The 13,809-nt window shown below is 35.8% G+C and overlaps 1 protein-coding gene across 1 annotated transcript; it reads left to right on the plus strand.

Moving 5' to 3' along the window:
* Window positions 1-1,087: 1,087 nt before the first annotated feature.
* On the plus strand, window positions 1,088-5,558 carry LOC141401732 (polycystin family receptor for egg jelly-like). The gene is made up of 3 exons (XM_073982131.1): window positions 1,088-2,222; window positions 2,288-2,501; window positions 2,683-5,558. The coding sequence occupies exons 1-3, from the start codon at window positions 1,197-1,199 to the stop codon at window positions 5,556-5,558; spliced, it is 4,116 nt and encodes a 1,371-aa protein (XP_073838232.1). The 5' UTR covers window positions 1,088-1,196.
* The last annotated feature ends 8,251 nt before the right edge of the window (window positions 5,559-13,809 follow it).

Consider the following 13,809-nt stretch of genomic DNA (forward strand, 5'->3'; position numbering starts at 1 on the left):
CTCTATCTCAATTATTGCGGACGCTAGAGTGATTACAACAGACGGACAGACAGGCGGACAGACGGACAGACGGACATGGCTAGATCGTCTTAGAATTTTATCCTGATCAAGAATATATATACTTTATAGGGTCGCAAATGATTAGTTCGATGTGTTACAAACAGAATGACAAACTTAATATACCCTCCATACTATGGTGGAGGGTATAATAAAAATGCTTATAATCTCGGTAATTAACGATGTTTTTCGGTAAATTAGCGATGAATAAAAACCAGTCGTAATAATTGGTATGTTCCACTACAAGAATTTTTACTATTTTCTCCGATAACATAAAGGAAAAAATGTTATCGTAGTAAAAAATAGTAGCTTCTTGCAGGTTCTGGAACAGAGCAAATATATTACATGCTACCTGTAACTACGGCATTGACATGATAGGCAGGGAAGCCCATTTCCAGTGACAAAATCAGGCCATAGGCTATTTTGTGTGCCATTTTTGGGTGTAAAGTAACTACGATCAATGAGTAACTAGTTAAATAACTATGTCAAAGTAGACTATTGCTATTTATTGAACAACTGGGTACAAGTTCACACACACTACTTGGTCTGTTCCAGAACTTGAAGAATCTACTAATTTTTACTTTTTTTCCGATAACATAAAGCAAAAAATGTTATCGTAGTAAAAAATAGTAGCTTCTTACAGGTTCTGGAACAGAGCAACTATTACCAATATTGACAAACCAATTTGATAGTGAGTGTCCTGCTTAATGATCGCCACTCGAAACCTCGTTCAATTTTTTGTTAGCGCGAAACCTATAGCTCTGCGTGTTGCGTGTGCGTTCAAAAATACAAAAACAAAATACATGTATTTGTTGTTGTTTTCAATTTGAAATACATGTACTTTGTTTTTGTATTTTTGAACGCACACGCAACACGCAGAGCTATAGGTTTCGCCCATGGCACAATTACCCAGGTAGTGGTATCACACCAGCTGATCGAACATGAAAAGTCAAATCCCTTTATTAAAAAAAATTTTTGTTGTAATTTCCCCAACAACATAAAGAAAGTTTTGACATAACATATTCAAAATTTTACAATGCCACTACCTGGTTAATTGTGCCATGGTTTCGCCTTTAAAAAGATAAAATAAAATATTCACTTCAAAAATTATAAACGAGTATATCCCATTAAAGACAGAAATGTGTAATTTGTTTGGCCCCGCAATCCATCTCATTTATATCGCGTTGGCTTTATCAATAGCAACTCGTAAGATGTGCAACGTATCCTTTTGCAATCACGAAGGACAATGTTTCGAAGAGAACGGCAGAAAAACATGTCAATGTGTGGGTAACAAATATTTTCAAGGACTTCGCTGTACAGAAATGAGTAACAACTGCCTCGAAGAGCCATGTCAAAATAATGGCCAATGTCAAAATTTGGTTGGTCAATTCATATGCCAAAATTGTGATAATGGCTATGGCGGTCTGTGGTGCGACATCAAAATTTCAAATGTATTTCAAAATATGATTTTATATTTCAATCATTACGGATACTATTCCGAAGAACACAACTTTCTACTGATTATGGAACATCTTGGATATGTAAACTTCTCGGTGGAGTTGATGTCCAATAATTATGTAATCGATAGTTTTGAAACTACTTCGATGGACTCAACGCTAAAATGGAAATATTCGTCTAATTTGGAATCTATTATAAAACAGCATGCCATACGTTACTACAATGATCTGAAATTTCAGAAGGGTTACTATCGTCTAGCCAAAGAAGTCTTCTGGCATTTAGATAACCTGAAGTTGTCCTTGCGCTCTTATGATACCGAAACTGCCGGTAGTTTATTTTACTATAACGAATTTGATATATTAATATTAACACAGCAGAGTGTTCAATGTGTGCCCCAATTAATATTTTTGCATGGCATTGATCCCCTGGAACCATTGATGTTGGACATTGCTCGTTTCAATACTTTTGAAGCAGTGATACAACGACGATGTCTTTCAGATTCAAACCTTGTCTTTAATTGGCGTATTTTTAATACTATTGGCGACAAAATGTTGCATGAATTTGGAAATACCGTTGTGCCTATGTTAAAAGTCCCGCCATATAAATTGTGGTTCAGCTATCACGGTGAAGTTATGTCGTCATATTCATTGGTCATTAGAATGGTCGAAAGAGGAAACAAGAATATTGAAAGTATCACTGAGGCTAGGGTACGTAATTATTTCAATAAGGCTGTCTAAATAAGAACGTGTTTCTAATTAGACGTTGTTTTAAGTGTTTCCTTCTATTGTTACCCAAACCTGTAAAAGCTACAATAGTTGGAGGTCTTTGGCGACAAATTGGTATAACGCAAAATCTGTTATTAGATGGATCGAGAAGTCGTGACTTTGCCTTGGCTCCAGATTCTCTACAAGACTTAGTCTACAACTGGGACTGCGTTTCCATGAATAATCCGCACAAAGATGTCTGCAATCCAAAAATGGGTGCAGGTAAGTCCTAATGTGTTTTCTATTATCATAGGACCACTATAGTTGGTTTATTTTTGTTATTGGTTGGATGTCCTGATAATATTTTTAGCCTTTTGATTTTCATAAACTTAAAAGTTGAGAAAAATTTAATTAATCACATTTAGGCTTACCAATTGTTGTTGCCTTTTCAAATTGCTTGCAGGGAATAAATTGACTCTGGCGAAAGGCCACATCGAGGTAAATCACTCCTACACATTTACTCTAACGGTGTCATCGAAGGTAAATCTCTTCAGCCACGATAGAACACAACAAGAAGTCCACGTTGTATCTGATCCCCAACTACAAGTAGACATTAAATGTAGACGCAATTGTTTGCGCGATTATTATGCTGCAGGACACATAATTCATATTGAAGGTATTTGTTCGGAATGCTCTTCGAGTGCCCTATTTTATTGGTCAGTCAATGGCATCACTCAAAAAGAGAATCGTCATTTGATATTTTATCCGAAGCATGGAAAATCGATGCAATTAGTCAATCTGGAAGTTCATGACCGTGGAATAATGGGAGTCTCCACAATCGAACTAAAATTAAATACTCCTCCGACTGGAGGACATTGTTCGATAGAACCCACTACCGGAATAGCATTTGAAACGGAATTTTACATCGAATGTGAGAACTATCAAGATAAAGATATACCCTTACAATATCGGCATTTTTCCGACAACTTTCCCTTGAAGCAGATCAATGATCCGAATGTATATCTTAGATTGCCAAAAAGTAAACTCTTAACTGTTGTGATATGTGATCAATGGAATGCTTGCAATGAAACTACATTGAGCGTGGACATAACAACACATCCACAACCCAACAATTTGAAAGAGTTTCTTATGGCCAACGGAACAAATGTTGCAGTTCTAATTGAAAACTCTCAGCGACAGACGGCTATTATTCTCATTAAAACTCTTGTAGACTTCATAAAGGACAAAGATGGAGCCGATCTGCTAATGGGTAAACTGCATAATTTCAAGCTGCAAACGTTGCTGGAGGTTGAACAATGGCTAGCAATTTGCCATGATTTAATTGGGAATATTGAACCCTTAGATTTTCGTAAAGCTGGGTCCATCACTCAATATATTCGTAAATTAACACAGGGACTTCAACTCACTCTCAGAGATAAAGAAATTGAAACCTTCGATATCGCCTCATATAAAATAGCATTACGTCAATTGGTTGATATAATAAAAGAGCTAGGAAAACGCTGGGAACACTTTATGGATGTACAGACCACCGCATTTCCTGAAATGATAATGGCAAATGATCCATTAGCCGAACACTACGCGGAGTTATCCGATTTCGATATTGTAATCACAGAGAAGCTAACTAATTGGCTGGAAACTTCTAGGGAATTGGACAAAAGTTTAAATTCATTGAGTTTTCAGGCGATCAATATCTATCTACCGGGGGAACCCAACTTTCACATTGAGGATGATCTTACCGAAATGCGTATGTTAGCAGTTGATAATGACGAAAATCAAATCTTTTTCATGAAAAATTTTTCCATTGAGTTGAATCTGGCCAGTCAGACAGTTCGAGATGTACAGAGACAACGGGGGAGTAATGAAATTGTTCTTCAAATGGGTTCCATCGAACGTAATAGATTTTGGTGGTATCCAAATGAGCAATCAGTATCTTCAAATTTGTTATATTTGTCCATACCGGATCTCCAGTCACCTTTACCGCTCCGACATCCCATTTATGTAAAATATCAGCTGAAGACATCTTCCATGGATCACGAATTTGAGGTACAAATCAAGGGTCACCGACATATGCCACTTTTCATTGTAGAGATGCCTCCAAATTCATTACTGGTTTTGAAAGTACAAAACCACAGTTATAGCATTTTACTGAATATTGGATTGACAGGAAAACCAAGCGGCTTTCAAATGTTATTTAAAGGCGAACGGCATTTAAATCAAACGAGTTTGGCCTTTAATAACAACAACAAATCCATCAATGCATTCATAGCTTTTCTCGCAGCCAAAGAAGTGAACATGTTTCCCTTTTCCTTCAAATATTCCCTAGATATTTATCAATGTCTTTACTGGGAATGGAATGTGGAAGACCCTCAATGGACGACCAGCGGTTGCAAACCCAAATACGAGTCAACCAATTCGCAACAAATTGAATGCGAATGCCAGCACTTTTCTAATTTTGCAACAAGGACATACAAACCTACAGTGAAAGAAGAACTCAAGGAACACTGGTTACTGGACCAACTCTCAATCAATTGGCATGTTGTGACATTTTATATTATCTTCCTGTTGTTGGCATGCCTAGCAACACTGCTCATTAACTTCCATCGAATTAAGAATAACATTCCTATTCTTATCTCGGATGCCGTGGAACGCTCTGATATAGAAATTCTTGTTTATACGGGCTCACATTGGAACTCATCATCAACAGCGAACATTAAATTTATTTTTGTTTCGGAAAACGGGCCCTACTCTGTCAGGGTTTTTCAAAATCCCTCGAAACCACAACTTTTGAGAAATTCCATTTCTAAATTTCTACTTGATAGTCAAAATGTAAAAATACCCTCAAAATTAATCATTTCTAACGATCAATCTGGACGTTATCCTTCCTGGTATTGCCACAAAATTGTTATTACCAATATTACCACCAAAGAAAGACAAATTGTTGTAGTTAACAATTGGATATCTAAACATGCCTTGGAATTCATGCCATCTTTCAAAGAAGAAACACCCAAAGAATGTTTCTACAAACACCTCCTGAATTTCTACAATAATTGGTTTCAATTTCAACCCCTATGGGGTCCAACAAAATTTGCCGATTTTTGTTCTTTTCAACGTTCGTGTATTTGGGCATCACAAACAATTGTCTCCATTTGTATTGTCTTCTGTTATTATGGTCCTACTTCTATGGATTCCTACGAAAAAGAAAGGGAGATTTACTTCTATTTAAAATTTAATACCGCTGAATTATTTCTAATTTCGTTAATTTGTTTTCTTTCCAGTGTTTTGATTAAAATGCTCTTTAAAATAATAAATAAGTCGTAGAAATAAGTAAAAAAGTATCAGCCGGCTTTGCCGACAGAGATATACCCTCAACCTATGTGAATTGAAAGTTTCATCTATGGACAATTTAGAATCGAATACCTGCTACGTCTTCAAAATCCCTTTCCCCAATAACCATGTATTTATATGGATTTTAGATTTTGTGGCCCTTTTTAGACGTATGAACTTGCCGACAAAAAATATATATTTGGACTAAAGCTCAAAGAAGGAGGTACTTGAAAGAATGAATGCATCTACATAGTCCATTTTGAAAATGGATCTTATTTTGGGAGTCAGTTCTTTTTGATACATTGCGCGCCATTCAGTCATTTCAGTTCGTCACCGTATAACTTAGAGGTTTTTTTACCACTATGGCAGGAAGTATGGACGTGACCACGAAAGAGAAAAAAGTACAATTTTCCAAAGGATCTTCGAACAGATCCTAAACTGCATTAAACAAACATTTTGAACTTTTGTGGGTAAGGTACTCGAGACCGAGATGAAGACGGGAATAAACGCAATAAACTTTTGTCTTATTTGCAAAACATCAATACGAAAAACAACATAAACTCATTCTGACCAAAATCAGGCAACATAAAAACACGACAACAATGTTTATCAACAGTTACATATCGAATCGCAAACATAAAGAAATAAGGTCGAAAAAGGTACATAACAGAAACATCGAGAAACCCCACCAATAATATTTTTCGCCACTATCGTAAAAACTATCGTCAATTAATTTGGTAATAATATTATCGAAATCGAAGGACGAATGAATCGTTTTCAATTTATTATCGTGCGTGGTTCTCGAATAGAATATCCGCAAAACGATCGTATGGAGGGAAAGTGTTTCTGTCTTTCACGTGTGTAGAACTTTTAAATTCCTTCATATATTTTCTATGCGTACACAAAAGTAGACCAAATGTTTGCCTACAAACTTAATTTACAGATCAAACTACTTACCCATTATTATGGCACAAAATTCCTTTGCCAAATAATGGGTTGATATCCTGATCTAATTTCAGATCATCTAGAAAGCCCAGCTGAATACTTCCTTAGGTGTCAAATCAAAGGGATATTTTTGAATTTGTAACAAAAACGACCGATGTTTTATTTTTGTAATTAATTTTGACAATTAAGGAAATAAGTGAAGGTATTTCTGGCATTTTACGAAGGGCCACACATGATGTAATAACAAGGTGACGCTGTAAGTCCAGCTGAAGTCTTCTCTTGCTGTCAAAATACATTATTCAATTGTTGTCTTATTTGGACGAAGGTCATTTATTTGTGAGAGTTTTTATTTAAATGAGTTTGAAAAAGTGATATCTAGCGAAGTCCACACACATCCAACCAATATGCTACGATCTTCACTGGATAAGAAGGGATTTAAGACATTTGCACGAAAGATCAAAAGGGTCTTTTCTCATATAAGACAAAGCTTTCTTCTTATAGATGACAAACCTATTTTCTTTTTTCATAAAAGATCAGTAGTGCGATTCTCTAACACATTTTTTGAGTTACCGACAAATATCGGTAACTTTAAAACTCAAAATTATGAATGAAACGTTCAAATAAAAGTTGAGAACACTGTTGCTATCGGTAGAACTTTACGACTACTTATTATTGGTCGTTAATTTACCGAATAATATCGTTAATTACCGAAATTAAAACCATTTTAGTTTTAACGATTTTTGTCGGTAACTCCAAAAATGTATTAGAGAATCGCACTACAGGTGGTCTTTTCATAGAAGATTAAGTAATATTTTCTAGGAGATCATTTGGTGGGCCCAAGGATTCTATGAAGACCACACACACTAGGCTGACTTGATAGTAAAAAGGCTTCAACAATACTTCACAACTGCAAATTTGCAATAAGTTTAGTATATATACATACAAGTTTTCAAACTCAGCCTTTGTTTAGCACCACATCTAAATATGCCTGATGAGCTGAACTAAACCACCAGCGAAACGATCGTAGCACATTGGTTGGATTGTGTGGACTTCGCTAGATATCACTTTTTCAATACAAAGCTCCTTAGGTCATGAAAGCTCAATTAATTCAATTAAATAAAATACATTTTTGTTTTAAAAAATAACAAATATTTCAGTCTAACCAAAAGTATACTTCTACAACTTCTTTATCTGAATTGTTCGTAGTTATTTCGTAGTTTTATTCGTTTTTGTGCATTCCTCGCTACAAAACTATTGACATCAAGAGAACACTAAAGGGAAGTACACACCATCATTCAAAACTGACAGTCAAACTACTTTTAAGAAATTTTTCTGGCAAATAAAAACTTTTGTTTAGCTAAAAATGTTTGAAATACAATATGTAAAGTAACATTTAGACAGTGTTTGAATTTGCTGCTAGTTTTTCACAGCACAGCACAAGGTCTATGCTGGCGCTGTGAAAGTGACGCAGCATAGCACATAGTCACAGCATCAAAAATAAAGACGAGTGCTATTACTATGCTGTGCTGTTTTCAAAAACAAAATCGAAAACTGTTGCTGTGCTATGCTGCGAACATAAACGTAGCATAGCACAAGGTCTATGCTGTGCTTCTGAAATCTTCACAGCTCATAGCATAGCATAGTCATCAAAATCAAAAACGAATGCTGTTGCTATGCTGTGCTGCGAACATAAAAGTAGCATAGCACATGGTCTATGCTGTGCTTCTGAAATCTTCACAGCACATAGCATAGCATAGTCATCAAAATCAAAAACGAATGCTATTGCTATGCTGTGCTGTTTTTAAAAACAAAAACGAAAACTGTTGCTGTGCTATGCTACGAACATAAAAGTAGCATAGCACATAGCATAGTCATGAAATCGAAAAACGATTGCTGTGCTCTGCTGTGCTGTAAACATTTCTACATAGCATAGCATAATTAATGTTAACCCAGCAAACTCACTAACCCCCATTATTATAAATAAGCTTTCTTTTGTTATAGTTTGGATTTTTCGATCAGATTTTTTAGCGTTCCGGTTAAAATAATATTAAAATGTGAAAATTATATTTTTAATGTCTTCAAATTCGTTTATTTTGCGTTTTCAAATACATCCAATAGTAAAAGAAAACTTATAATAATGGTCCTATGAGTTGTTCAGTGCTGTTTATTGCTTACAAGGTACATACATGGTACTTTTTTGATCGATTGGATAATAAATGTGGTCTATAGAGTGATTTTCTGAAAATTCGCCTTTGGCCCTATAAAATGGGGACCAATTTTAATTTTAATTTGTATTGGCGAATTTTCACTTTACAGATCACATTTATTGTCCAATCGATGAAAACAGTTTACAAGTTGCTAAACAAGTAATCCCACAAAAATTTTTGAAAATCGGGTCAGATTTTAATTTTGGCTATATAAAGGGCCCATGGAAACTTTGAGGCACCAGTGGCACGTGTTAACATACTCCGATTGAGCTCAAACTCTGTCAATCTTAATTTTTAACAAAACTAAACGTTTTAGGAGGGTGCCGCATAAAAATTGGACATCGATTTTTAAAACCACTCTAGTACATATATTAAAACAGGTACAAGTGGCAATAACATGCATTTAGAAACTCGAAGTTCGCTTCCATAAGCCATAGACGCCAATAGCGAGAATTTTATTAAATTTCATTAAATTAGGCGTTCTTAGATCGAATTCTCCACTACATCAATTTCAGGATTTTACTCTACTGTTAAACTTGATCTAGAAACACAAAATGTTATTAAGTTGTTTAATGAAATTCATGCTAGTGTGGTTACCGACTAAATAAATTAGTTTCAAGAAACTATTGTTACTATATTTATACCCCCAGCGTTTAGGCTAAAGAGGGTATTTACACTTTGATACGACCAAAATGTGCCTCATCGAAATAATGGTTTTAGACCCCAAGTACGTTTCAGACAATTTTGAGTAGATCTAGCAATGTCCGTCCGTCTGTCTGTCTGTCTGTCGGTCTGTCTGGCTGGCTGGTGCGCACGATAAGTCTCGAACGGATCAATCGATTCGGTTTAAATTTTGGGTATCGAAATATTTTGTCCAGATTTGATTTAAGTTCGAAGATGAGCCATATAGGTCCACTCCTTCAGGTACCTCCCCCACAAATGTTCAAAAATTGTCGCAAAATTTGTGCGCACGATAACTCTCGAAGGGAGTAACCGAATTGAACCAAATTTTGCATATGGTAATACTACCTCTAGGCATACATCAGGTTCGAATATGGATTATATCGGGCCACTCCTTCAGGTACCTCCCACAGAAAAATTTGAAATAAGTGCAGTTTAGTGACACCTCACGAATCGTTATGAAATTTTTTGTAACAGGATGTTCGTGCGGCCTCTTTTACGTCATTGTAATTTTTTTCGAGGGCAAGTCCATAGTTCCCGAGATAATGGCGCATAACCTCAAAAAACGCTGCACTATGTCGCGAGTTCGAATAAACGGTGGCCAAATATAAAAGGAGTTGGCGTTGTCAGATGAATTTTGGCATAAATACTTATAGTTCACTGACAATGTTGAGACTCAATCGGTCCACTCCTTCGGGTACTTCCCACACAAAATTTCGGTAAAGTTCAGTTTAGGGCCTGTTCAAGAATCGCTTTGATTTTTGTTGTAGCAACTTGCATCCACTGCCCCTCATATAACGGTATAATCTTCATCAGGGCCAAGTCCATACTTCCTGAGAAAAGTCCACAATTTGGTCTTTGTAATATTTTGTGCAAACTTAGTTTAAGTTCGAAGATAAGTCATATCGTTTCACTCCTTCATGTACCTCCCCCACAAAATTTAAAAAAATGTTCGGAAAAATTGTGCACACGATAACTCTTGATGGGAGTGACCGATTTGGTTCATACTTTACACATCCTAAAATATCTACCAGATATAGATCAGGTTCGAATATGTACTATATTTGTCCACCCATTCGTGTACCTCCCACACAAAATTTTGGATAAATTCACTTTAAGACCTGCTCTCGAATCACTTTGATTTTTAATTAAAAGACAATAAAAAGACAATAATAAATAAACACCTTGATTTTTGTTGAAACAACTTGCATTAGCTGTTTCAATAACGACAGTAAAAGTTTTTTCAGGGGCAAGTCCATACTTCTTGAGAAAAGAGCCCGTAAGTTGTAAAAAACCTCTATGCCACCATATGTAGTGCCTGGAAGGCTCGAACCGAATATATTACCGAATATAGCTATATTATGTTTTTCGCAGGCTAGTGTGATAATCCTATCCATACTTTTGTCGGTGCATACGGCCATAAGTTTTTTTTTTTTTTGGGGGGGGAAAAAAAGTATTTCTATCCATACAGGATGAGGGTATATCTCTGTCGGCAAGGCCGACTGATACTTTTTTACTTGTTTTATAATATTTTGTGTCAAATTTGTTATATTTTAGCGGTCTATCGAAATGTTTTTATATTTGTCCTAAGAATAGTTTTAGAACGATCAATTATTCAATATTTTCTTTGAAATTTTGTTATCTATAACAACAATTATTTAGTTGCAGAACATACAGGAATGTTTGGGCTTTTTACAGTAGACCAATAATAATAATCAGCAAATAGTCATGGGGTTTCTTTCCTTATTTCTCAAATTTTTCATTCAGGTAAAGAGATTCGTAACAATTTGACATAAGAGATTTTTTGGTACTTTAAAAAATTATATATTACTGTTTTGTCAATTAACAGACATAGTAGTGTGTTAAAAATATCGAAATATGCATTTAGTCATGGTTTCACAGGTCAATAGCAAATTCTGTTACATTTAAAATACATACATACTTATTTGCCATCAAACATTTTTCTGGGTTATGTTTGATGCTATGCTGTTGACTTTGTTCATAGCACCGTACAGCAATAGTTCTCGTTTTTGTTTTCTTGACTGCGGCTGTTTACTATGCTGTTAAAATGTCTGCAGCACAGCATAGCAACAGCATTCGTTTTTGATTTTGATGACTATGCTATGCTATGTGCTGTGAAGATTTCAGAAGCACAGCATAGACCATGTGCTGTGCTACTTTTATGTTCGCAGCGCAGCATAGCAACAGCATTCGTTTTTGATTTTGATGACTATGCTATGCTATGTGCTGTGAAAATTTCAGAAGCACAGCATAGACCATGTGCTGTGCTACTTTTATGTTCGCAGCGCAGCATAGCAACAGCATTCGTTTTTGATTTTGATGACTATGATATGCTATGTGCTGTGAAGATTTCAGAAGCGCAGCATAGACCATGTGCTGTGCTACTTTTATGTTCGCAGCATAGCACAGCAACAGTTTTCGATTTTGTTTTTGAAAACAGCACAGCATAACAATAGCATATTTTTAGTGATTTCAGTGCTGTGCTGGTAGCAAATTCAAACACTGCATTTAGAGATTAGAACAAGTAAGAAAAGCGTTAAGTTCGGTCGGGCCGAACTTTTTATACCCTCCACCACAAATTTCAGCCATTTCGGTGGATTAATGTGGCCACAACATTCAAAATACCGAAATTCGGAAGGTACCGTTCTATGGGGGCTATATGATGGCGTGGACCTATACCTACAAATTTCTGGGGGAAAGTTTTATACGCCTAAAGAAGACTAAATACCAAATTTCAGCCATCTCGGTGTGATAATGAGGCTAAAACGTTCAAAATATCGAAAATCGGGAGATATTGTATTATGGGGGCTATATCAACACGTGGACCTATATAAACATTTTATGGTAGAAATGTTTCTTAGCCTCTAGAAACACAAAATACAAAGTTACAACCGATTCTTTGGTTAAGTGGGTCTAATACATTCAAAATATATTAAAATGACGCGTACTTTATAAGGGGCCTTATGTGGGGGCTATACCAAAACGTAGACCTATATAACCCACCTATGGTAGGAATGTTTTCTGGCCTCTGAAGATACAAAATACCAAATTACAACCAATTCGGTGGTAAAATGGGCCAAATATCTTAAAAATTCCTTAAAACGACGACGCGTCACGCGTCATTTTGTATGGGGGCTATACGAAAGCGTGGACCTACATAGCCCACTTTCAATACCAAAAGTCCTACGTAAATATAACATATTTTCCCAAAATTTCATCAACCTACGTCAATCCGTTCGGACGCTAGAGTGATTTCCACAGACGGACAGACGGACAGACGGACAGACGGACAGACGGACGGACATGGCTATATCGATGTAGAATTGCACGCTGATCAAGAATATATATACTTTGTGGGGTCTACAATGATTATTTCGAGTAGTTACAAACGTAGTGACAAACTTAATATACCCCCATCCTATGGTGGAGGGTATAAAAATAGTTATTCAGCTAGACTTTGATATTAACGAAATAGACCTCGATGACAGTCAGTTTTGTTGGTCAGTGTGTACTATGCTTAAGGCCTGAATTTGCTTTCTGGATAACCTTACTAAATGAAACTTGCGCGGGCCCATGGATAAAAAATAGCCAAAAAATATATACATTAGGGTTACGACTTTTTACAACCTTACATCCCTGTATCATATTTTGATGAGCTTTTACCAAAGAATAGATGAAATCTTAATAATAAGGCTATTCGATAAAAAGAAACCTTTCACACAAAATCATTTAATTTTTTTTATTTATGAGCAATTTTGAAAATAATTGAAAACAAGCTTTATAGTACGTTTATATATAACCGGATTTAACAAACCCACCGGGTTTCAAATGTCAATTCCTTTGCGTATACGTCAAATAAATCCTTATTAAGAAGGTTAACCCTGCAAAAGGCTATAATATAAACGTGGCTTTAGAGCAGGGACGCGCATCTTTGCAAAGACAGTATAGTGAGGGCGCCCACTGAGTTGTTTTTGCATTTGCTTGTCTGTCTCACGCACAGTGTACGTGTACATAAAAAAACGATGAACATCATGTGGTTGTTGTTTTTTTCACCCATGCGTACACATACGCTTTACTATTGATGGGCGACGCTGCCTTAGAGCCACACGACATTGTCAAAATTACATAACCTTTTGTTTCTGACTAATTTTATCAGCATATTATTTCATATATGTCATTTTATATCATATAACATTATTGCATATATCATATGAATTAAAAGTGTTTAGTTCGTGACCTTTTTCAATATTTAAATGGAAAAAAAGTTACTTTAGTCTTTAATAGGCAAAAGGTTGTTAATTCGTGCAGCTGGATTTTTTTATACCCTCCACCATAGTATGGAGGGTATATTAAGTTTGTTTTTCTGCTTGTAACACATCGAACTAATTATT

This window comes from Musca autumnalis, unplaced genomic scaffold (genome assembly GCF_047663935.1).
Source record: "Musca autumnalis isolate F117 unplaced genomic scaffold, ASM4766393v1 scaffold_4, whole genome shotgun sequence".
Taxonomy (NCBI): domain Eukaryota; kingdom Metazoa; phylum Arthropoda; class Insecta; order Diptera; family Muscidae; genus Musca; species Musca autumnalis.